This window comes from Polypterus senegalus, chromosome 16 (assembly GCF_016835505.1).
Source record: "Polypterus senegalus isolate Bchr_013 chromosome 16, ASM1683550v1, whole genome shotgun sequence".
NCBI lineage: Eukaryota > Metazoa > Chordata > Cladistia > Polypteriformes > Polypteridae > Polypterus > Polypterus senegalus.
This window is the reverse complement of record NC_053169.1, coordinates 77,021,955-77,046,826: the sequence shown is the minus strand read 5'-3', so window position 1 is coordinate 77,046,826 and position 24,872 is coordinate 77,021,955. Positions and strand designations below refer to the sequence as shown.

At 38.7% G+C, this 24,872-nt stretch overlaps 1 protein-coding gene across 1 annotated transcript in view; it reads right to left on the bottom strand.

Moving 5' to 3' along the window:
• Positions 1–1,340: 1,340 nt before the first annotated feature.
• The window catches only part of cct4 (chaperonin containing TCP1, subunit 4 (delta)), a 39,378-nt gene continuing 15,846 nt past the window's right edge, over positions 1,341–24,872 (bottom strand). Inside the window, exons 9-14 of the mRNA XM_039737899.1 lie at positions 16,980–17,076; positions 16,640–16,750; positions 12,477–12,607; positions 8,318–8,552; positions 5,313–5,426; positions 1,341–1,533 (exon numbers count right to left, since the gene is read on the bottom strand). Of these exons, the coding sequence (XP_039593833.1) occupies positions 1,519–1,533; positions 5,313–5,426; positions 8,318–8,552; positions 12,477–12,607; positions 16,640–16,750; positions 16,980–17,076 (703 nt within the window). The 3' untranslated portion in view covers positions 1,341–1,518. The remainder of the gene's footprint in view (positions 1,534–5,312; positions 5,427–8,317; positions 8,553–12,476; positions 12,608–16,639; positions 16,751–16,979; positions 17,077–24,872) is intronic.

Sequence of the window (24,872 nt, the reverse complement as noted above, 5' to 3'; positions counted from 1 at the left end):
GCAGGCATAATGTTTGTAATGCACCATCAATTTGAATGAAAAATGCAATGCAATACATTCCAATAGATGACACACAGCAAGCACTGACACTGAATACACTCCTCTGAATGTTACTGCTGGGTGGAAAGAAATCAATTATTATATACATAGTTGAAGTATACAGTCAAATATGTCCTACTTCATAAACCAAAGACAAATCCAGGGCTAATCATCCTCATTTTTACATCCCATTATACAGCTTCAAAATGCAATGTAGTTCTGGCCTTCAATAGACAGCTCTCCAGAATTACTATACAAATTAATGTTCATTGTAAAATAATCACAATCAAAGGCAACAAGTTACAATCTGGACTAATGATTGCTTACACAATAAAAGATACAACACTGATTTGAAAAGAAAAAAACTACAAATTAGTGCCAGATGTCACAAACACACACCAACTTTCAGTCACTGTCTCTTATTAATGAAGCCTATTGGGCTTTATATCTTTATCATTACTTCCCGATTATTGAAGAAAGAAATGGATCACTTTGAAGGCGCACACACACAAATAATGATTTCAGAGTTCAGGTAAACAGAATGAGAAAATTCAGCTTGACATACAGGTAAAGAGGTAACATTATATTCAACTTGTCCTTACACCGGTGGAATAGACAGATACTTTTCAGTATCCTCTCCAGACAGAGGAGCAGCTACAGCGACAGACTGCGGTGACTGTCACCATCCTGCTCCACTGACAGACTGAGGAGATCGTTCCTCCCCCACACTATGCGACTCTTCAATTCCACCCTAGGGGGGTAAACATTAACATTATACAAAGCTATTGTCTGTTTTACCTGCATTGTTATTACTCTTTAATTCTTTAATTTAATTTTTCAGCATGCTGCTGCTGGAGTATGTGAATTTCCCCTTTGGATTAATAAAGTATCTATCTATCCTTTTCAGTTGCAAGCTGAATAACTAAATAATCACCAGTGTATTTAAGCCGAAACAGAACCCAGACTGAATATACACATTTGCCTATTTCTAGCAACTCAACTGAAATTAAACTGATTTATGTTGCTTTCTATTGTAAAATAAACTTCAAAGTAATATTTTACTCATTATTAAAAAGATAAAAGTTTTGCAGAATACTAATAAAAAAACAACAAACAAATTGCATACCATATACACATCCATTTACTAAAGCCTGGTATTCCTGATCAATGAGGGTAGAACAAGGCCACTGTGATTAGTGCTACAAGTGGTGTTACTTACGGTAACTATACATTTAAATAAAAAAGGAAAAATCTATAAAAATTTTCTCAAAACCAAAAAGGAAGATATTCAAACCCAGATGGTATTTACTTTCAAAATGTTTATTAAATTAAGCAATTAACACAGATACACAGCCTAGAGACAGTATAGGAGGTATTTGGTTTTAGTCCATAATATTTCACTCCGATCTTAAGCTTGGCCTGCTGTACAAAACACCAAGTTCTTCGATGTTTCTCTGTTTATTGAAAATGGCAACTTTTTTACCGTGCGTTAACCTGTGGAAAGATGGAGAAAAAAAATTTACATACATACAAAACAACATTTAGTGCCTTTACATGCACATTAGTAACACTTTCACCGAAATCTGATTGTTAAAATGTCATGTAAACCAGTTAGACCAACTGGGCTGTTGGTCTGTGACAAACCTGGTTAACAAGCGTACATTTGTCCATGAGAAACTGGTCATTTGGCCACATAAACCATTAAATCAGGTTAAAGTTAAGTATTCTGTAGTCTGCATATGCGTGCTGCACTCTGTTCACCTGCTTAGCTTCATACATGCTTGGAGACCATTCTTTCAGCAGCCACAGGTAGAAGTATTCACAAGATCAATTTCCTAAGGCAAATGCTCAGGCAATCGCATTCTCTCTTCTTCTGTTTGACATACACTGTCTCAGCATTTCAGAAATTTGCTAAATCAGTGTTGACAAGCCGAATGTACAGTGTACAATCCCAGGAGCAGATTTGGGTCAGTAACAGATCTCAAGTGTCCAGACTCTCATCTTCTAGAGCTGGCCCCACCCAATCCCCTCCAACCTGGCCTATAGACTTAGGCTTCCAGTTCCACATCCCCAAGAGCCCAGCCCTGCTTCCTCTCATTGTGCATTCTGACTTGCATTGACAAATGAGTGAAATCTCCATGGGGGACTGCACCACCTCCCTACAACTATTCCATCAACACATACTGTATGTGGAAGTAATGGCATTACAGGGGGTCTTCGGGTTACAACGTCTCGACATACAACATTTCGAGTTTACAACGCTCACTCCCATAAAAACTTAAAATTGAGACGCAAGTGTTTCGGCTTACAGCGGTAGCATCGTACTTATCGACTACTAGTTTGGTTGCGTGCGGTAGAAGAATACACAGTAACGCAGTGTATGAAGAAGGAGTTGGCAAATTACAGGGTGGGCCATTTATATGGATACACCTTAATAAAATGGGAATGGTTAGTGATATTAACTTCCTGTTTGTGGCACATTAGTATATGTGAGGGGGAAACTTTTCAAGATGGGTGGTGACCATGGTGGCCATGTTGAAGTCGGCCATTTTGGATCCAACTTTTGTTTTTTCCAATAGGAAGAGGGTCATGTGACTCATCAAACTTACTGGGAATTTCACAAGAACAACAATGGTTTTAACGTAACTTTATTCTTTCATGAGTTATTTACAAGTTTCTGACCACTTATAAAATGTGTTCAATGTGCTGCCCATTGTGTTGGATTGTCAATGCAACCCTCTTCTCCCACTCTTCACACACTGATAGCATCACCGAGGAGAAATGCTAGCACAGGCTTCCAGTATCCGTAGTTTCAGGTGCTGCACATCTAGTATCTTCACAGCATAGACAATTGCCTTCAGATGACCCCAAAGATAAAAGTCTAAGGGGGTCAGATCGGGAGACCTTGGGGCCATTCAACTGGCCCACGACCAATCCACTTTCCAGGAAACTGTTCATCTAGGAATGCTCGGACCTGACACCCATAATGTGGTGGTGCACCATCTTGCTGGAAAAACTCAGGGAACGTGCCAGCTTCAGTGCATAAAGAGGGAAACACATCATCATGTAGCAATTTCGCATATCCAGTGGCCTTGAGGTTTCCATTGATGAAGAATGGCCCCACTATCTTTGTACCCCATATACCACACCATACCATCAATTTTTTTGTTCCAACAGTCTTGGAGGGATCTATCCAATGTGGGTTAGTGTCAGACCAATAGCGGTGGTTTTGTTTGTTAACTTCACCATTCACATAAAAGTTTGCCTCATCACTGAACAAAATCTTCTGCGTAAACTGAGGGTCCTGTTCCAATTCTTGTTTTGCCCATTCTGCAAATTCAGTGCGCCGATCTGGGTCATCCTCGTTGAGATGCTGCAGTAGCTGGAGTTTGTAAGGGTGCCATTTGTGAGTAGCTAATATCCGCCGAAGGGATGTTCGACTAATGCCACTCTCCAGTGACATGCGGCGAGTGCTACGCTGTGGGCTCTTGCTGAATGAAGCTAGGACAGCCACTGATGTTTCTTCATTAGTGACAGTTTTCATGGCAAATCCAACACTGAACCAGTTTCACGAAACTTAGCAAGCAGTTTGCTAACTGTAGCATGGGAGATGGGTGGTCTCGTAGGGTGTCTTGCATTGAAATCTGCTGCAATGACCCGGTTACTGCGTTCACCAGACATCAACACAATTTCTATCCTCACGTGTTAACCTCTGCGACATGTCAATGAATGTAAACAATGAGAAACTTGTAAATAACTCATGAAAGAATAAAGTTACGTTAAAACCAAGCACACCATTGTTTTTCTTGTGAAATTCCCAATAAGTTTGATGTGTCACATGACCCTCTTCCTATTGAAAAAACAAAAGTTGGATCCAAAATGGCCGACTTCAAAATGGCCACCATGGTCACCACCCATCTTGAAAAGTTTCCCCTCCACACACATACTAATGTGCCACAAACAGTAAGTTAATATCACCAACCATTCCCATTTTATTAAGGTGTATCCATATAAATGGCCCACCCTGTAGTTTGGTTGTGCGTGGAGGAAGTGTTCCGTTTGTGCTGCTTTGTTTGACGACTTTTTGGCCCTTATCATGGCTCCTAAATGAAAGTCAGAGTCTTCAGATGGTTTGCTTCATAGAAGAGGAAAGGCAACAAAATGGAAGTGAAATTAGACATTGGAAAGAGATCAGAAGGAATAAAGGTAAGGAATTTTGTTTTACATTCATTTTTCTGTCATTTTTTCTGTTACTACAGTACAGTATATTTATGTCCTTTTCCTTTTTCTGGGTCTTAGTTGTGTTTTTATGTTCTAGATTATGATTTTGCAAATGTGTTAGGATAGGTAAGTGACTTAGGCTAGGGTGTGTTTCGACTTACACCAAAATTCGGGTTACATCATTGTCGTAGGAACGGAACTGTGTCATAACCTGAGGACCCCCTGTATCAGAAAGTGGGAGCTAATCCCCTAACAAAAACACTGAAGCCAGTGACACACCTAGTATCAAGTATTATGTAGTCAGACTGAGTAACCTACCAAAATGTTTTTTTTTTTTATTGAAGACAAAATATCTGGATTAATATCATCAAAGCAGCACTGGGTGTAAGGCAAGGTTGTTCCTTGACATTCTTCAGTCATACAGCCAAGGAAAAAACAGTATGCTGCATGCAATCCAGTAACAAACTTAATAAGTGTCTATTTAGATTTAATCCAGCTATTTACTATAAATAAGTTCAAACAGTGAGATCAGGCGATGCAGTGGCCAGAGCTCATAACACGAATCACTGTTGGCACAGATTTAATGTTACTTCACCACACATGATGAACTAAACATATTTCTAAAACACAACAACATTTTCACATGCTTCATGCTTGTTTTTAGGTTCATGGCAGCCAATAATGACATATAAACCTTTTTTATACTGTTTAATGACATTTGAGCACCTGGGAAAGGGAAAACTCCAATAGTGCACCTGCCTATGTAAACACAGATTTTTAAGAAACCAGGTTACTCAACTTATTCCAGTTTTGTGTGTGCTTCTAAAAAGCAGTGATTATTAGCAACTCACAATGTGGATACAGTTAAAGGAAGTTTACTTTAAGATAAGGTTAGGCTACGAAGGATAGGAATACATTTTTATATAGAACCTTTGTAATCTTACCATAACTGATCAATATAAAGAGAACATTACATAAAAATAATTATACAGAAAGCATGAACTAGGTTTCCACTGTAAAATGCTAAACACTTGCTAGTAAATAATACTCACCACATCGTCTATTTTGAGAATGCTACGTACAGTCTCAGTGGCCAAAGTCAGTGCACTGATGGAAACCAGCAGAGGCTGCACAACCAGCTCCTCTAAGATGTTTGAAATGCCTCCCTGTAACATAAAAAGTTTTAAACAGTGTCTTAGTTCAGTATTTTCAAATATTGTCCAATAAAGTAACCTGAGGGAGCAATTAGAAATAAAATTTCACCTGGGGCCATGGGTCTCTTGGTTTCTTCTTTCAAAAAATTATTACAATTATTTCACACAGCCTACTTTGTGTTAATGTCAATCTAAAAATGAACATGTACTTGTTTATGTTATGTATGGAGATCAAAGTTTTCCTTATATTATGTTCTATTATTTCATTCGAACTTTAATTTTCGGTTACCATTTTCCAGTGCAAGTAGATAAAGCGCCTGACCCAAAACATGTTAAAAGCTAGCTCAGTAGCACCTATGTGCTCCCCAGAAGTGTTTGGACTCTAGCACAGATAATAGGGTAGAGAAGCCAGTTTGGTATGTTGCCACCACAAGCCTCACCTGGAAAAACACATGTAGATTAAAGACAATATACTGTGGCGTGACAAATAGTTACTGTCTTTTTTATTAAACAAGAGAGCACAATACTAATAGGTTTCCCAACTTTACTACACAACTTCATGAAACACGAGTCTAAAACTCCCCATATCCCACATCTCCATCATCCAAAGTTGTGCATTGGCAACTTATGGAAGCATACTGCTCTCGGAAACCAGAATGGTGAGATACCACCTAACTTAAGATGAAGAATCTTTTCAAATAATTCTGTACATTGTATATCAATAGTTACTATTTTAGGGGTGGAGCTGAAATTTTAAATAACCATTTTTAGTAATTTTGTTAGAGGTATAATAATAAATTTGTCCTTTTTAATAAATACAAATGATCTGTACCAATCTTCTGTAAGTAAAATGCTGTTAACTACCAATTTAAAGGAATACTCTACTCAAAAATGATTTTATATAAGTTACCTATCCCCTGTATTGAGAAATATTACATAAGAGATTGTCAACAATGGGACTCATGGAAGGGACTTTTTTTTAAACTGAAGATAGGACTCTTAACCAACAAATAAATGAAAAAGTCCTTCTGTGCATTAGAGTTTATGGTTTACATAACCCCTGATAACTTAAAAATTATTTAACAACATTTTACCAAAAAAAAAAAAAAAAAAAAAAATAAATAAAAAAATAAAAAAATATATCTCCTTTTTGAATGTTTTGGGCTAGCAACATGAGTAAATGAGAGATTCTCTCCCCTCCAACCATACCCCATTTGAGAATCTTTCTTATGTTGTACTTTCTCCAACATAACTTTTTCTCTGCCACCACTATAAAGTGCACAGGGTAATAACAAACATAAAAAAAAAAATATTGGGTGGAGTAATCCTTTAACGCAAACAATAGACTACTTATCGTTTCACAATGGTGATTAGAAGTCTACATTTGTTAGACTGCAGTCAATGGTTCCCTATTTAAAAAAAAAAAAAAAAAAAATAGAAAGTGCAGCACAAGAAATATGGAGTTTTAAAGCAAAATACAACATAAAATGGTATTCCAGCACTGCGGATAATTTAATCCAGATTCTGAGTGCTTCTTTTTTGAAATCTTACTTTTTAAACCAACAGCTTTAAGCACTTCTTTTAGCAGGTTTATAAATAATGAATCCTGGAGCGCCTATAGATTGAGCAAGATGTTTAAGCCACAGATAAAGAATCAAAGGGTAAGAATCATCAAGGATTGTAAAAGCCATTTGCCAGTTATTTTAAGTTATTATTTATTGAATGTTTGCCTATATATTAGTGCATAGTCTATGGGAGGTTCTTATACCCCCCATAAATTGAAAAGAATTGGTATATTCTAACTTTTTCTAGCCTCTCCGACTATAGATTAGTTCAGTTAGTGACTGAGGGCACACTGTTTTAAACCGTGCCTTAACATGTCTTATAGCATGAAAGTTAACATGCCCTACTGAACATGCAGTGACGTACATTTAGAGTGTACTTAAGGTGATGTAAAGCATCTTTAAGTATAGAAACAACTGAAGTTTGACAAGAAAAGCGAAGTTTAGAAAAGAAGCATTTTTCGCCTTTTATTCTACGTGTATAAACAACCTTCTTTCTTTATTCTTGTGTGGACTATTTGTTCTAAATTTTCACTAAATCTTTTAAAACAAACGTTTGGACTGAGAGATTTCTTTTGGCATGAGTTCCACCCATACTTGATCCTGCCTTACGCACCAGCAGCTACTATGATAAATGGCAAAACCTGCAGGAAAAAATAATCCTGCTAGATGGATAAAATATCAAAACAGAAATTTCATGATTATTCCTTATAAAATAGTTTTAATTTCCCCAGATTCACTTTGTTGGGATATGGGCATAAAAAGGAATATCACCTACAGTAAGGAAAATTCATAATCCTTAAGTTACAAGTTAGCTTGTGGTTCTGTTGGGTAATTCTGATAAAAAAAAATCCACATCTACATAGAATCTGGGAGGTCTACTTTTCCTATACCAACCTATCCTAAAATACATATCCTAAAATCAGTCTACAATTTTTTTGGAATAAATGAGAACTTGCACTGAAATAATATCAAGAACTAGGTATTGTGTACAGCACTAAAAGTGTATATGAAAGACCAAAACAAATGATTATTTTTTATATTCATGACTATTGTCATTTTTACCTTTTCTATCCACCAACCTTCAACCTTTTGTGCTGGAGACTGATTAGTTAACATTTGATTCTAATTATTTTACCAACTGATTACTTATTGAGCTAATGGTTCTTATGGTTTACTTGAAATAATAAAACCACAAGAACCAACACTGAAAAATTAAGAATTTAAACATTGACAGTGCTAAACAAAAAACACAATCATACCAAGGTCAATTTATTAAAAAAAAAATTAGATTGTCACCCTATTAGGAGAGTAATCCATTTATCTCCCTTGATAACCTACCTTCCGAACATTAATACCAGCAGTTTTTTCACCCTGTGAATGTCTGTTTCTCAGTTCAGTGACAGTAGATATTGGATTCAGGCCAGCATTTTCTGCAAGAGTGGATGGAATGACTTCAAGGGCATCACCATAAGCTCTAACACAGCATGCCTCCATGCCACTTAGTGTTCGAGCATATTCTGCCAAACGCAGAGCCAGTTCAATTTCTGGAGCTCCACCACCAGCAATCAGAGCCCTGTCAAAATAAGAATTATACTCTGCTTATGGAAGTTTAAAATAAAAATAAGTTGTAGTACAGTGCATCCAGAAAGTATTCACAGCGCATCGCTTTTTCCACATTTTGTTATGTCACAGCCTTATTCCAAAATGGATTAAATTCATTTTTTTCCCTCAGAATTCTACATACAACACCCATAATGACAACGCGAAAAAAGTTTGAGGTTTTTGCAAATTTATTAAAAATAAAAAACTGAGAAATCACATATACATAAGTATTCACAGCCTTTGCTCAATACTTTGTCGATGCACCTTTGGCAGCAATTACAGCCTCAAGTCATTTTGAATATGATGCCACAAGCTTGGCACAACTATCCTTGGCCAGTTTCGTCCATTTCTCCTTGCAGCACCTCTCAAGCTCCATCAGGTTGGATGGGAAGCGTCGGTGCACAGCCATTTTAAGATCACTCCAGAGATGTTCAATCGGATTCAAGTCTGGGCCACTCAAGGACATTCACAGATTTGTCCTGAAGCCACTCCTTTGATATCTTGACTGTGTGCATAGGGTCGTTGTCCTGCTGAAAGATGAACTGTCACCTAAGTCTGAGGTCAAGAGCGCTCTGGAGCAGGTTTTCATCCAGGATGTCTCTGTACATTGCTGCAGTCAGCTTTCACTTTATCCTGACTAGTCTCCCAGTTCCTGCCGCTAAAAAAACATCTCCACAGCATGATGCTGCCACTACCATGCTTTACTGTAGGGATGGAATTGGCCTGGTGATGAGCGGTGCCTGGTTTCCTCCAAACGTGAAGCCTGGCATTCGCACCAAAGAGGTCAATCTTTGTCTCATCAGACCAGAGAATTTTGTTTCTCATGGTCAGAGTCCTTCAGGTGGCCTTTTGGCAAACTCCAGGTGGGCTGCCATGTGCCTTTTACTAAGGAATGGCTTCCGTCTGGCCACTCTACCATACAGGCCTGATTGGTAGATTGCCGCAGAGATGCTTGTCCTTCTAGAAGGTTCTCCTCTCTCCACAGAGGACCTCTGGAGTTCTGACAGAGTGACCATCGGGTTCTTGGTCACCTCCCTGACTAAGGCCCTTCTCCCCTGATCACTTAGTTTAGATGGCCGGCCAGCTCTAGGAAGAGTCCTGGTGGTTTCGAACTTCTTCCACTTACTGATGATGGAGGCCACTATGCTCACTGGGACCTTCAAAGCAGCAGACATTTTTCTGTGATCTTCCCCAGATTTGTGCCTCAAAATAATCCTGTCTTGGAGGTCTATAGACATTTCCTTTGACTTCATGCATGGGTTGTTCTCTGAGCTGAACTGTCAACTGTGGGACCTTATATAGACAGGTGTGTGCCTTTCCAAATCATGTCCAATCAACTGAATTTACCACAGGTGCACTCCAATTAAGCTGCAGAAACATCTCAAGGATGATCAGGGGAAACAGGATGCACCTGAGCTCAATTTGGAGCTTCATGGCAAAGGCTGTGAATACTTATTTACATGTGCTTTCTCAGTTTTTTTATTTTTAATAAATTTGCAAAAACCTCAAGTACACTTTTTACACGTTGTCATTATGGGGTGTTGTGTGTAGGATTCTGAGGAAAAAAATGAATTTAATCCATTTTGGAATAAGGCTGTAACATAACAAAATGTGGAAAAAGTGATGTGCTGTGAATACTTTCCGGATACACTGTAAACAAAATACATACGCAATAATAAAAAAAGTTATACATTTATTACAATATAGTATTATGTAGTTCAGTTACAGTTCCTTGCAGAGCATGCTTATCTCTTCAGTATACAACCAAGAAAATGGGTAGGAACAGCTACAGTAGTTTAATTTAATGTGTACATTTTCCAAGAAGACACTCCAAAAAGCCATACTGGAAAGTGTTTTAAAGTGTAAGGAGGGCAAGGCCCCCCATTTTAGACTTAATTAAGTATTTGGTGTCATGCCAACTTGGCTCATCACCTGAAGAACTCAATACCTACTCTCAAGGGTGATACTGGCAGCATCATGTTATGGGTCAGCCATTCTTTAGCAGGTGGGTTTGGTCAGAATAGAGTTGAAAATGAATTGTTAACTATATCAAGGTATTTGAGCTTAAAAGTAAAATATTATTTTCATATTTTGGTAAGACAACAATCCAAAGCATGCTCAACATAGTATAGTCAGAACCTGACTCCTCTAAGGAGTGACCTGTTATGAGGAGATCACCCTGCCATTTCACTTATTGTAGCTTGTAGTTTTCTGCAAGAATTATAGGATAAAAATTGCAGCATCTATGTGTGCAACTGTAAGCTGATAGAGATCTATTTTGACACTCGATATGGCACCTGCCTATCCACCCATTGTCTTTTTCATGGTAAAGCATTAGCTAGCTGCCTACATGAATCTATTCAAAAGCCATCGGTCCACTTCTTAATTGTATGCATACATGTAATGACTGGTCACTTCATGCCAAAAGGTCACATTTTTTTAATGTTTTTGCCACATTTCATTAAGTCAGCAGCTGCAGTGACACAACTCTGAGGGAAGTTTGGCAAACTTTGCAATACATTGGAGGTATTTTTCATCATGTATTTTTATTTTGTTAGAGTGCAATTTCCATTTTTCAGTTTTCAGGTGGACAGGTGGACTCCAATTAAGCTGCAGAAACATCTCAAGGATGATCAGGGGAAACAGGATGCACCTGAGCTCAATTTGGAGCTTCATGGCAAAGGCTGTGAATACTTATGTACATGTGCCTTCTCAGTTTTTTTATTTTTAATAAATTTGCAAAAATCTCAAGTAAACTTTTTTCACGTTGTCATTATGGGGTGTTGTGTGTAGAATTCTGAGGAAAAAAATGAATTTAATCCATTTTGGAATAAGGCTGTACTTTCCGGATGCACTGTATACATTTTCTCATGTTTGAAATTTTTGATATGTAACAGAATTATACTGTGCATGGTCTCATGTTGTCTTAAGTTTAGTTCTAGTACAATGAACCATCCCTTGTATTATTCAAGGACTGTAATTTAACCTAAAGTAGGCTTAGTGTTGGGGGTGGGGGTACACCCTACTGGATTTTTTTTGATATTTTGACTCATTTTGGGCAAAAACCACAGATGCCAAACCTGCAAATAAGGTGGGCCAGGAATAAATCCATGACTATTATGAACTATGATTTCAATACCATTCACTATAACATGCAATGCACTGTAAATGTTACTGTAAAAATGTTTTGACAAAAAGGCAATTTACTAATGTGCAAACAAGAGACAAACAGCAAAACAAATACTCGAATAAATATTTAAATACAATATCTGCTGCTATTCTCAAATTTCAAATGTCCACCAGCTCCTTTATTAAAGAAGTGCACTAAATGAAGTATGTGTGGAACACAGGGCAATAGTAACAGTGCAACAAAAACAGTAACAGTAAAATCTGTGTGAAGAAATCTGGTGGCATTTGTAATATTTTGTCCAGATAAAAGCAAGCTTCATGACACAACATAGCAACCTCGTTCATGACAATGTTGTACAGCAAGTGAAACTGAGAACTGTAACATTTCACCTTGACAAAATAAAAAACTGATTGTGCTTGCACATTGTAAAATGAAAAACATTTTTTCTGGTAATTTTAAAAGTGCTCCATCTTTGTTTAATTAAAATGTTTTTCTTAATTTTCACTTTAGGTTATTGTCAAAAATCGTATTAACAGATAACCATTTTATTTTTGATACATTTTGCAGGTTGTTTACATTTATCAGCTTCTTTTTGATTTTATCCTTATTCGATTTTATTTTACAATGTGTAGTTAAGACTTGTCCACAAACACACTCACTTCAAAAATGTAATTCTCTTACAAAAAGAAAAATAAAAAAGATATAATTGGAAAATATACTCTTTTTGCTTCCAGACTAATCAAAAAGGAAATTTAATAACCTCACCTTTTCTTTACTAAGCAGCGGATCACACATAGAGCATCATGAATGGAGCGCTCAGCCTCTTCAATAACAAGTTTGTTGGATCCACGAACAACAATACTAACCGTTTTTCCAGGATTAGCACAACCAGTAATCTTAAAGAAAGTAAGAATACAGATGGTAACAAAATTAGTGTAAGATAAGGGACTCGTTAAGAGAAGATAAAAAAAAAACAGAAAAAAAAAGAAAATTACTCTGATGGAATGACTGATAAATTTGTTTTTTAAAGCGTTGTCAAGTTAAAGCTTGTTTTATTAAAAAGTGGTTCTTTCAAAACAAGTTCAGAGGTTCATATTAAAATGCCCAGGTTTTCACTGCTGGCAAATTTCACAATAAATATAACATTTCTGTTCTTTTTTAATGTATCACCACCTCACTAAAATGAGCACTTTAAATGAAGAGGATACCTCAACAAAGGAAACGGATATGGCAAAGAACCTCCTTGGAGATATAAAATAAACAATGACTTTGTTTTCACTAACACAGAAGAACAACGTTTAACTCAAAACTCCCCCTTTTCTTGGTTTGTCAGTTCTTGTTCTAGCCATTGATAGTAAAGAAAGGCTAAATGCTAAACTTTATTTTAAACGAGGATCAATTTCATATTAATTGCACTTTCTGGTTCTAAAGGGTCTGCACACTTGTTTTTGGTATATTTCTGCATTCACATTCCATGGGTTACTTGTGGCTTACAGATTTCATTGAATTCCAGTTATCCTGTATATTTGATGCCAAGCAATTGCCCACTGAAGCAGCATATGCAAGTATTTAAGAATAAGGGCCAGGATATAAATGCCACACGATGAGTACGCTTGCAGATGCTGTTGCCTGTATACTTTATGTAAATCTGAAGGATTCCAACAGGTGGCAGTACAAGACCTCAACATGGTGATAAAACAATGTTCATTTTCTCTGTGTCTTAAATTAATGGAAGAAAGACAGTGAAGATAAAAATTCATTGCATTCTAATGCTGTTGCAAAAAAAAAAAAGCTAAAGCAACACAGAAGATGGTATGCGAGACCTTGTATTGCGAATGTGAGAAATGAAGAAAAGCGCCATGAATACTTTTGTATGTCAGCTATCAAGTTTGAGGATTTGCTTCACCACACTGTACACCACACCACACAACCTACAAACAAAGCACACACATCGATCCTCTTGGAGCTACAATGCGACTTGCTGTCACGCTGTGTTGTTATATTGCAAATCCCCTCTAATTTTCTTCCAATTCACCTTGCACGTTTCCACATCCACTTTTGATGGCAGCTGTTCTGATAGGCATGTCACTATGAAGGCGTTTATAGCAAATAATGATGCTGACGTCATGTACCAAAACCTGAACACAGACGCATCCCATTTAAATTTTTGCTGGTACAGCAACTTGTGCATGCATCATGTTAATTTCTGACTATGTACTCAGAGGACACATCAAAAAGCAATGGAAACATGTGGCAGCTGTGAAGCATGTATATAAACATTCTGAGCGTCAAGTATGAACCCAGCCTAAGGGTAATGTTCAAAGTGGCAAAGAAAGTTTGATACATGACTGACAAGAAGTGAGCCCCTGCTTTTCTGTCCAAAAACTAATTCATTTTTTGAATCAATATTCATACCGTGGGTGGCCAAGCAAGGTGAATGCTTTCGTCAAATAGGATTAGTTTACAGATATCCCATCAGTGTTAAAAGGTGAAACACATATATTGTAATACACAAGCAGGCATTTAACACAACAAAAGCAACCTTTAAAGCTAAGTAAGCATTTCCTTAAATTTTTGCTTACAGAGATCCTTATATATAATTTGATACTACCTGTATGTATGGTGTTCGCGTCAATACCCCATATGTATGGTGTTCGCGTCAATACCCCATATGTATGGTGTTCGCGTCAATACAAGTTAGAACCAGGCAATGGGACTCTGCCTCTGTAGTTAGAACATAACGTGGCAAACGCGGACGCAGTATTGCAATGCTTCAGTGACGCCGCTGGATGGCCGAGTATAGCAAGTTGGTGTTGGTTCGAGCAAATAACAGTAAGTTCGGTTGGTTTTTGGAACGTTGGTTTGGTGGGGCGTACTTTCCAGGACTAACATTGTCGACTGACTTAAACCCTTTGCCAGCTCCGGAACCGTAAGTAATTTAGAATGTATCGCCATTTGCTTGGTACATCGAAATCCATCTTTGGGCAGTTCGGTTTTGGCATCCGTCCTTCTGACATCTATTGGAAAACTGAGTAATGATGGCTGGGTATTAACAACAGTCAATGTTTAAATTTTAGCCGATCTCAGATCTAAAATGACCACGCCAACATAATTATTACTCTGACTCTGATTACAGTCGTAAAATACGTTTTGTTTTGAAAATTTGTTTGCTGGAAAAAAATCAAATGAGGTGCGCTGAAGAGCCGAGTTCACGTCTTGCAGCCCAGTTTAAACAGGGAGCTCTTCAGTACATCAGCCGAAAAGGTCCATTTTAAGCACAAATCAGTGCCATAACAAAATCATTTCAAGGACTTAAAAAAACAAAATTCTTTGCAGAGAAAATATGGATTTCACAAACGTAGAATTTGTAGCCCAATTCGATTTGGCTCCCAGTCGCTAGAATATAGTCATCAGTTATCTATCAATGGTCACAGGAAAGGTACTTGACATCGGGCAATAAAGATATCTCATGCTTACAGTACTGGGAAGTTTTCATTCAAGTAGCTTCACTAACATCCTCTAGACTGCAGCTGTGTGCCCAAATGCATCTCAGACAGGAAATTAGTTAATACTTTAATGTTTTTAGAGGTGCCCACATGACTCTCCTTCAGAGTCATCTTGACCACACTGACTAGATGCGAGATAACCATCCTTTATGATGTAAAATGTCATTTCCAAATACATTTTTCATCTGTACACTGGCTTCCAACCACTGTAGTCATTAAAAAAATTTTCTTCTTAAAACTCTAAAAAGTAGGCAGTGAATTTTGTTTTTCATTGGGACCATAACCAGCCACAGTCTCACCATGTAACACAGTAACTTTCACGGTACCACCTGCTATGTGATGAATCATGCTGTAGGAGTTTTTTCCATATTTGTCACTGTAAAATGCATAATTTAGATGTACTTTACATCTTCTTGGCTCTACATTGTTTCAACCTTCAACCACAGGACTCTTTATTCCAAGTGATTTGGGCCATAATACTGCTACTAGATGCCTGGTCTCAAGTGTGCTCGATCAATTTCAAAGTCACAGGGATGCTGGAATCTATCCATGAAGCTCAAAACAGAAACCAAACTGGAAGAGGGTACCACTCCATCACAGGTTCACTCACACAGATACCTACACTTGCTCTCACACATGATCTTTGGGGAAATGGGTGGAAAACTCAAGAGTACTCAGTGGAAGCCTCATGCTTACACAGGATAATATGCAAACTCCACACTGACAATGGCCAGGCAATATCTGAACCTAGAAACCTGGATCCATGAAGATGCAGGACTATCTACTATGCTACCTTGTTGCCATGTGAAGATGGCCAGAGCCATCAGATGTGCAAGGCAAAATTAGACATTTGATATTCTAAAAGCAGGCAGAAATAATATTCTAATCAGGTGTTTCATTACAGACAATGGAATGAGAGAAGCAAATATAGAATGAAGAACAAAATGGAATAAACATACAGCATAATAAATTATTTTTATTACCACAAACAATTTTTTATTAGCTTTGTGAAAGCCAGAGTGCACAGCTGGTGCTAGATTTAGTCATTGCTAGTTCAGATAAGAACAGAGCTATTTCTAAAGCTTGCGTATTTCCTTTAACTCAGCCAGATTTTACTATAATCTTGCATTTTTTAATCCAGCGAGGGTGGAGAAATAAACTCAAATCATCAACATGCTTTCAGGAAGCTACATATTAAACAAGGAAGAACCTGAAGATCACCAGCCAAGACTTCTTGCTTATTTAAATCTTATGTAGTAACTTCAAAGAAAATTGCAGAATTAAAGCCTATTTATTCTAAGGGGGTGCTTGCAATACGTTAAGAATTGGTAAGCTTTCTTCTAAAGTTTAACTGTACTGTTATTCTTCAGTCGTACTAACAGAAAAATATCACAGATAAAGGATTGCCATTGAAATGCATACCTTGACAAGCTTGCCCGAGCCTTCTAAGTTCACTTCTTCTGTAAGATCAGCTGAACCCAGCATCTCAGGTGTAAATTGATCAATATGAGCAACAGGTTTTGTTCCAATTGTCTAAAATTACAAAATACACACACATATTAACTTTCAATACAAATGTATAAAACTATATTAAGAAATAAATCCCTTTCAAAAACACAAGGGAGACAGACCCCGTATGTGTAAAAGAGGTCACTGATCCATCAACTGAATTTCAGGAGCTTAAATATCCATCCATCCCAAGTTTAAGCAAGATACTATATAACAAAAATAAGAACATTAAAAAAATAAATAAATAACCAACCTTGCATATAAATTCTATATCATCTCGCTCAATTTCTTTAATGACCATAATCTTCATCTTATTTAGAAAGTGAAGTGCTAAATCACTTAGAGCATCCCTATAGCAGGTGAAAAAGGAAACAAAAAAAAAACAACAACACTAAATCACTTTAATCTTAAGTTACATTTATAACAGAGTTTCACCAGAGTATTTCTGATATTAAAACATCCAAGCTTATGTTTTGTTTAAACAAAGGCATAAGGAAACAAATCCTTTAAAATGAAATGAGACTCCTATTTTGTGTCTATGGGCTGGTTTATACTTCACGCTCAGAATGCGTATGCACACGCATCATATCATGGCTGCCACTCCTTCCCAGCATCCATTTGACGTGTCCTCTGAGCACGTCCTCAGAAATTAACTTGACAAGTGCACGAGTTGCAGTACTAGCAAAAAATCAGGAGGCACAGTGTGTTCAGAGTCTCTGTTTACAATCAACATGACAACAAACCACTTTGTAGATCCTACAGGGTCTGTTTGATGAATGGTTTGTTGTGGTGAAGCAAAATGCTGACATGCAAATACATTTGTCTCACATACCATCTTCTGAGTTTTTTTTTTGGCACCTTCACAATAGCATCAGAATATAAGGCAGCGTATTAGAGCTACAGAGGAAAAAAAATTAGGGACACAGTGAAAGCGTCTATTTTGTGATTCAAGTGGAAATTTCAACTTTATCCTCGAAATTTCCACTTTAATCTCATAGTTTATTTTGTCATTAAAGCAGACCCTCAATGTAATCTTAAAACTGGCCCAGTTGTTAATTACTATGTGCTTTTGGGACTTCCTCCTGAGCGGACAGCAGGGGCAAGCAGCAATTTTCCACACAAATTAAATGTATGATATTCCAGCTCAAAGCATATTTTGAATCCTTAAGATGTATACTTCACATCACTTTCATGATGAAATGCATTGAAGTATATTATATTTTACAGATAAGTCAACTTAATTTAAATAATGAATACTGTTAATAATTGCATATTTTAGGGGTTGCATGGTGGCAATGCAGCAGTGCTGCTGCCTCACAGTAGGGAGCCATGTCCCTGGTGTTCCCTGCCTGGAGTTTGCATGTTTTTTGGGTGGGTTTCAACAGTGTGCTCCGGTTTCCTTTCAAAGATATGCAGGATTGGGGATTTGATGATGCTATAATGAAGCTAGTGTATGTGTGTCTTTACATTCACCTTGCGATGAGCAGACCAAACCCACCCTGCAAATCCAGGAATTGTTTCTGCCTCACCCCCAAAGCATGCTGGAATGTGCACATCCCTGGATAGATGGATGTAATCATTAAAAATCCATCCTTTTCAGAGATATTGTGGCAAGGTGTCCTCAGAATTTAATGGATGTTTCAGACAATTCACAACACAGGGAAGTCTAACGTTTTCTCACCGTGATATCTTGCACTGCCACCTGTTGGAATCTTCCAGATTTACGTAAAGAACACGCTCAAGTATAAACAGTATACCGCTGGCGTAAGCAGTACTGTCTGCAGGAACACGTGTCGCATGAAGTATAAACCCGGCCTTAGAATATGACCTGTATGAGGGCATCCAACTGTAAATTTTGAAACTAAAAGAAATTTGTTCTGACATATTACTCTCTACCAACGCAGCATAGCCAATCAGACACTACATCTTATAACCTGATGCTATGTTATCCACAGATTATAGTAACACTTAAACACAACATAAATAAAATTTATAAAATACCCAGATATCTTATTTATACAGTTATTCATTACAGTGCACTTGGTTAATGGCGTTTGTTTTTTCCCTTAAGAATCAATGGGATTTGCTGTAGATCTAGCACCTGCAAGTCATTTATAATATGTACATTTACTGAAGTTTAAGACGCCGATTAGGAAACTAAAAATATTTTAACAAATGGGGGCAGGAAATACATTCTACATTTTCATGTAATCTGAGCAGTTATGGATACATATTAAAATAAACAGTAAATACAACTTTAAATTACATGTAACAATTATAGGATAAAATGAACACAAATAAAGCACAACTAAATTGTAAAATCATACAGTACAGCAGATGAGCAGTGTGAAATACAGTATGGAAAAAAATTAGGGTTATTATAACTGTTACAGAAGAATGGAAGAATACATTTACAGTAAAGTAATATTAAATGCTAGACAGAAAGGGAGTTGTTAAAAGCACTATGAATGAGTTTGATGAGAGTATACACATAATTAGGAAAGAGATTAAGATTCAGTTTGAAAATTAAAAAGTTGACAATCAAACATAAGAAAACTAATACTGATGGAAAAAATAAATTAATAGCTTGAATGTCAAAACGGCGGCATGGTGGTAGTGCTGCTGCTTTGCAGTAAGACCACCTGGATTCGCTTCCCAGGTCCTCACTGTGTGGAGTTTGCATGTTCTCTCTGTGTCTACATGGGTATCTGCCAGGTGCTCCGGTTTGCTCCCACAGTCCAAAGACATGCAGGTTGGTAGGTGCACTGGCGATTCTAAATTGTCCCTAGTGTGTGCGGGTGTGTATGTCCTATGGTGGGCTGGTGCCCTGCCCGGGATTCGTTCCTGCCTTGTGCCCTATGTTGGCTGGGACTGGCTCCAACAGACCCCCGGGACACTGTGTTAGGATATAGCACGTTGGATAATGACTGACTGAATGTCAAAATTTTTAATAGTGGCCAAGGATTGATTATTCCCCGTGTACATATTAAGGTTTATAATACAGTAATCCCTCGCTATATCGCGCTTCGACTTTCACGGCTTCACTCTATCTCGGATTTTATATGCAAGCATAACTAAATATATAACGTGGCTACTTCGCGGGTTCTGCGGACAATGGGTCTTTTTACTTCCTGTACATGCTTCCTCAGTTGATTTCATACAAGAGACGCTATTGGCGGATAGCTTAAAAGCTAACCAATCAGAGCACACAGTTAAGTTCCTGTGTGCTGAATGCGGTGTTAACCAGGAAGTCTTGTCTTGCTCATTCAGCATCAACGTGTTTCCCTGTGTAAAGAGTCAACTTTTGTGCTCTTTTGTGTTTATCTTTGTGCACAGTCAAGCCCTTCATTATGGCTCCAAAACGATCTGCTCCTGCTACTGCTTCAGGGGCTGTGCCCAAGTGCCAACGGAAGATGTTAACAATTGCCAAAAAGGTAAACATTTTGGATTTGTTGAAGGAAATGAAAAGCTACACCGCTGTAGGACGCCATTACAGCATCAATGAGGCTACGATTCTTTTTATTTAAAAAGTAGGAAAGGAATATACAATCTACGGCCGCAGTGTCCTTTTAACCAGGGTGCAAAATGAGTTGTAAGTGGATGTGTAATGGAAGGATTTTTCTAAAGAGAGGGGGGGATCAAGAGAGCAGATGGGCGTTGGTCGCTCAGCGCAAAAACCAGCTTCAAGAAGGAAAAGTACTGGGAATATGGCCAGAGGGTCATGCTGACTTGTTTTTCACTTCAAAGGGCTTCACTACGCAATTCTTATTTTTGTGTGCCTCCTGGTACCAGGTGTCGTCATCATCAGGACCAAGTGCAAAACAACACCGCGTACCGTGGAAAGGTGTGTGTGCTGAAACTAATCACTTCTGTATACACTGCTTACACGTAAGCCGCTTTGGGCAAGGACGCTCAATTAGTATATAAGGGAAGGTTCCGCCCTCAGTTTCTTTGGAGGCTCAACCGTGGGGACAGCGCGCACCGCCCGGTAAATTGGAAGGGCAAATAATAAGTTGATCCTCTGACAAGACTGACAAGCGGGCCCCCTCAGTCTACTGGTCTGGGATGATGGCTCTGTGCCTTTTCATATGTTTGTAAGTATTGTTTTGCTTTTGTATGTCTGCATTATATTGCATTAGATGTGTTTGATTATTATAATTAATTAAGTAAATAAAATAGAAGTATTGGACCTCTTCTCTCTGATTCTTTGCCTACTTATGTTCATATCCCTGGAACCATTTTCCCGTAACAAAACAGGATGTAATAAGGCAGTAGTCTGGATGGAATCTGCTTTAGGGATTTGGATTGAAGACTGCCAGAAGAACAACAACGGCAGTGCTACAATCGCCTGAAGTGGCTCCTTTGGAAGAGGTGTAACGCTCTCCTTTGTTGTGCAGTAAAATTAAACTCATCGTTATCGGTCAAGTCATCGTGTCATTGTTGGTGAGTAACCATAATTTTCTACTTACAGTACTTAGTACATGTACGTACATTTAGTGTCACTGTACACAGTACGTATTTATTGTTGGTGGTCTGTCTATCGTAATGGCTGTAACATATGTGTTATCGAAAACACTCAATATCTTTAAAATAATATTTAGGTTTTACTGTATATAAACAGTGTGTTTATATACATAATTTCAATGAATCTTACCTAATATCTAAGAGAATACAAAGGGTTTATGCTGTATAACTGTGCAGGGAATATTTATAAACAGTGTGGGAGAGTTTATAAGGGCTTAAAATATATAAAAATAACCATACAAACATATGGTTTATAATTTGCGGATTTTCACCTATCGCAGGGTGGTTTGGAACGGAACCCCCGCGATCGAGGAGGGATTACTGTAAATGTTTATTAATTTGTCAATCAGAGATTTGTGTATCGCCACGACTGCTGAAGGCCTGTGCATTGGAACTAGGGAGTCCTCTACAGCGCATCTTCAACCTGAGCCTGGAACAGGGGAGAGTCCCGAGACTTTGGAAAACATCTTGTATCACCCCAGTCCCAAAGGTATCATGTCCTAGTGAGCTGAATGACTTCCGGCCTGTTGCTCTGAATTCACATGTGATGAAGACCATGGAGCGGCTGCTGCTTCACCACCTGAGGCCACAGGTCCGCAATGCCCTTGACCCTCTGCAGTTCGCATATCAGGAGAAGGTGGGAGCAGAGAATGCCATCATCTATATGCTACACCGATCCCTCTCCCACCTGGACAGAGGCAGTGGTGCTGTAAGAATTATGTTTTTGGACTTCTCTAGCGCCTTCAACACCATCCAACCTCTGCTCCTTAGGGACAAGCTGACTGAGACGGGAGTAGACTCACACCTAGTGGCATGGATCGTGGACTATCTTACAGACAGACCTCAGTATGTGCGTCTTGGGAACTGCAGGTCTGACATTGTGGTCAGCAACACAGGAGCACCGCAGGGGACTGTACTTTCTCCGGTCCTGTTCAGCCTATATACATCAGACTTCCAATACGATTCGGAGTCCTGCCATGTGCAAAAGTTCGATGATGACACTACTATCAGAAGTGGGCAGGGAGGAGTACAGGAAGCTAATCAAAGACTTTGTTAAATGGTGCGACTCAAACCACTTACACCTGAACACCAGCAAGACGAAGGAACTGGTGGAGGATTTTAGGAGGCCCAGGCCCCTCATGGACCCCGTGATCATCAGAGGAGACTGTGTGCAGAGGGTACAGACCTATATAAATAGGTGCAGCTGGGAGTGCAGCTGGATGACAAATTGGACTGGACTGCCAATACTGATGCTCTGTGTAAGAAAGGTCAGAGCCGACTATACTTTCTTAGAAGGTTGGCATTCTTCAACATCTGCAATAAGATGCTGCAGATGTTCTACCAGACAGTTGTGGTGAGTGCCCTCTTCTACGCGGTGGTGGATGTCTCACGCCTGGACAAACTTGTTAAGAAGGCAGGCTCTATTGTAGGAATAAAGTTGGGACAGTTTAACATCTGTAGCAGGGCGACGGGCGCTAAGCAAACTCCTGTCAATCATGAAGAATCCACTGCATCCACTTAACAGTGTCATTTCCAGGCAGAGGGGCAGCTTCAGCGACAGACTTTTGTCACTGTCTTGCTCCACTGACAGACTGAGGAGATCGTTTCTCCCCCACACTATGTGACTCTTCAATTCCACCCGGGGGAGTAAATGCTAACATTATTCAAAGTTATTGTCTGTTTTTTACATGCATTTTTATTACTCTTTAATTTAATATTGTTTTTTGTATCAGTATACTGCTGCTGGATTATGTGAATTTTCCCACGGGATTAATAAGGTATCTATCTCTAATTATGATTAAGTAGAGCATTTAAAATTAAATTTGCAAATGTGTCATTTGTTGAGATTGGCGAAACAAAACAAAAAAAAAAAAAACAATTTTACACCAGGAAAAAGGCTAGAGTCTGAACACTCAGATTTTTTTTTGTTTTTTACCACACACCTTTTATGTAAAAACACTTGTATTAGAAATTCAAGATAACAACTCTACATAGATGAGAAGGTGATCAAGAAGCTACACTTGAATCAACCAAAAATGGATAATATATTGAGACAAAACAATTCTTTGTATTAATGGGTCTGGTAACTGCTCATCTTCTGGAGCTCAAGCAACATTAATGACATTTCTGCTAAACCTAATAACTACATTCATCCTGGTCTATAATCATGTCATTAAGAGTTGCGAGTTAGTAATGCGGTTAAATGCTTGCTCTTGCATACAGTTAATCCATAAAGTATTCACAGCGCATCACTTTTTCCACATTTTGTTATGTTACAGCCTTATTCCAAAATGGATTAAATTCATTTTTTTCCTCAGAATTCTACACACAACACCCCATAATGACAACGTGAAAAAAGTTTACTTGAGATTTTTGCAACTTTATTAAAAATAAAAAAAATTGAGAAAGCACATGTACATAAGTATTCCACAGCCTTTGCCATGAAGCTCAAAATTGAGCTCAGGTGCATCCTGTTTCCCCTGATCATCCTTGAGATGATTCTGCAAGTTAATTGGAGTCCACCTGTGGTAAATTCAGTTGATTGGACATGATTTGGAAAGGCACACACCTGTCTATATAAGGTCCCACAGTTGACAGTTCATGTCAGAGCACAATCCAAGCATTAAGTCAAAAGAATTGTCTGTAGACCTCCGAGACTGGATTGTCTCGAGGCACAAATCTGGGGAAGGTTACAGAAATATTTTTGCTGCTTTGAAGGTCCCAGTGAGCACAGTGGCCTCCATCATCTGTAAGTGGAAGAAGTTCGAAACCACCAGGACTCTTCCTAGAACTGGCCGGCCATCTAAACTGAGCGATCGGGGGAGAAGGGCCTTAGTCAGGGAGGTGACCAAGAACCAGATGGTCACTCTGTCAGAGCTCCAGAGGTCCTCTGTGGAGAGAGGAAGGAACCTTCCAGAAGGACAACCATCTCTGCAGCAATCCAGCAATCAGGCCTGTATGATAGAGTGGCCAGACGGAAGCCAGTCCTTAGTAAAAGGCACGTGGCAGCCCGCCTGGAGTTTGCCAAAAGGCACCTGAAGGACTTTCAGACCATGAAAAACAAAATTCTCTGGTCTGATGAGACAGATTGAACTCTTTGGTGCGAATGCCAGGCGTCGCACGTTTGGAGGAAACCAGGGACCGCTCATCAGCAGGCCAATTCCATCCCTACAGTGAAGCATGGTGGTGGCAGCATCATGCTGTGGGGATGTTTTTCAGCGGAAGGAACTGGGAGACTAGTCAGGATAAAGGGAAAGATGACTGCAGCAATGTACAGAGACATCCTGGATGAAAACCTGCTCCCGAGCGCTCTTGACCTTGGACTGGGGCAACGGTTCATCTTTCAGCAGGACAACGACCCTAAGCACATAGCCAAGATATCAAAGGAGTGGCTTCAGGACAAATCTGTGAATGTCCTTGAGTGGCCCAGCCAGAGCCCAGACTAGAATCCGATTGAACATCTCTGGAGAGATCTTAAAATGGCTGTGCACCGACGCTTCCCATCCAACCTGATGGAGCTTGAGAGGTGCTGCAAAGAGGAATGGGTGAAACTGGCCAAGGATAGGTGTGCCAAGCTTGTGGCATCATATTCAAAAAGACTTGAGGCTGTAATTGTTGCCAA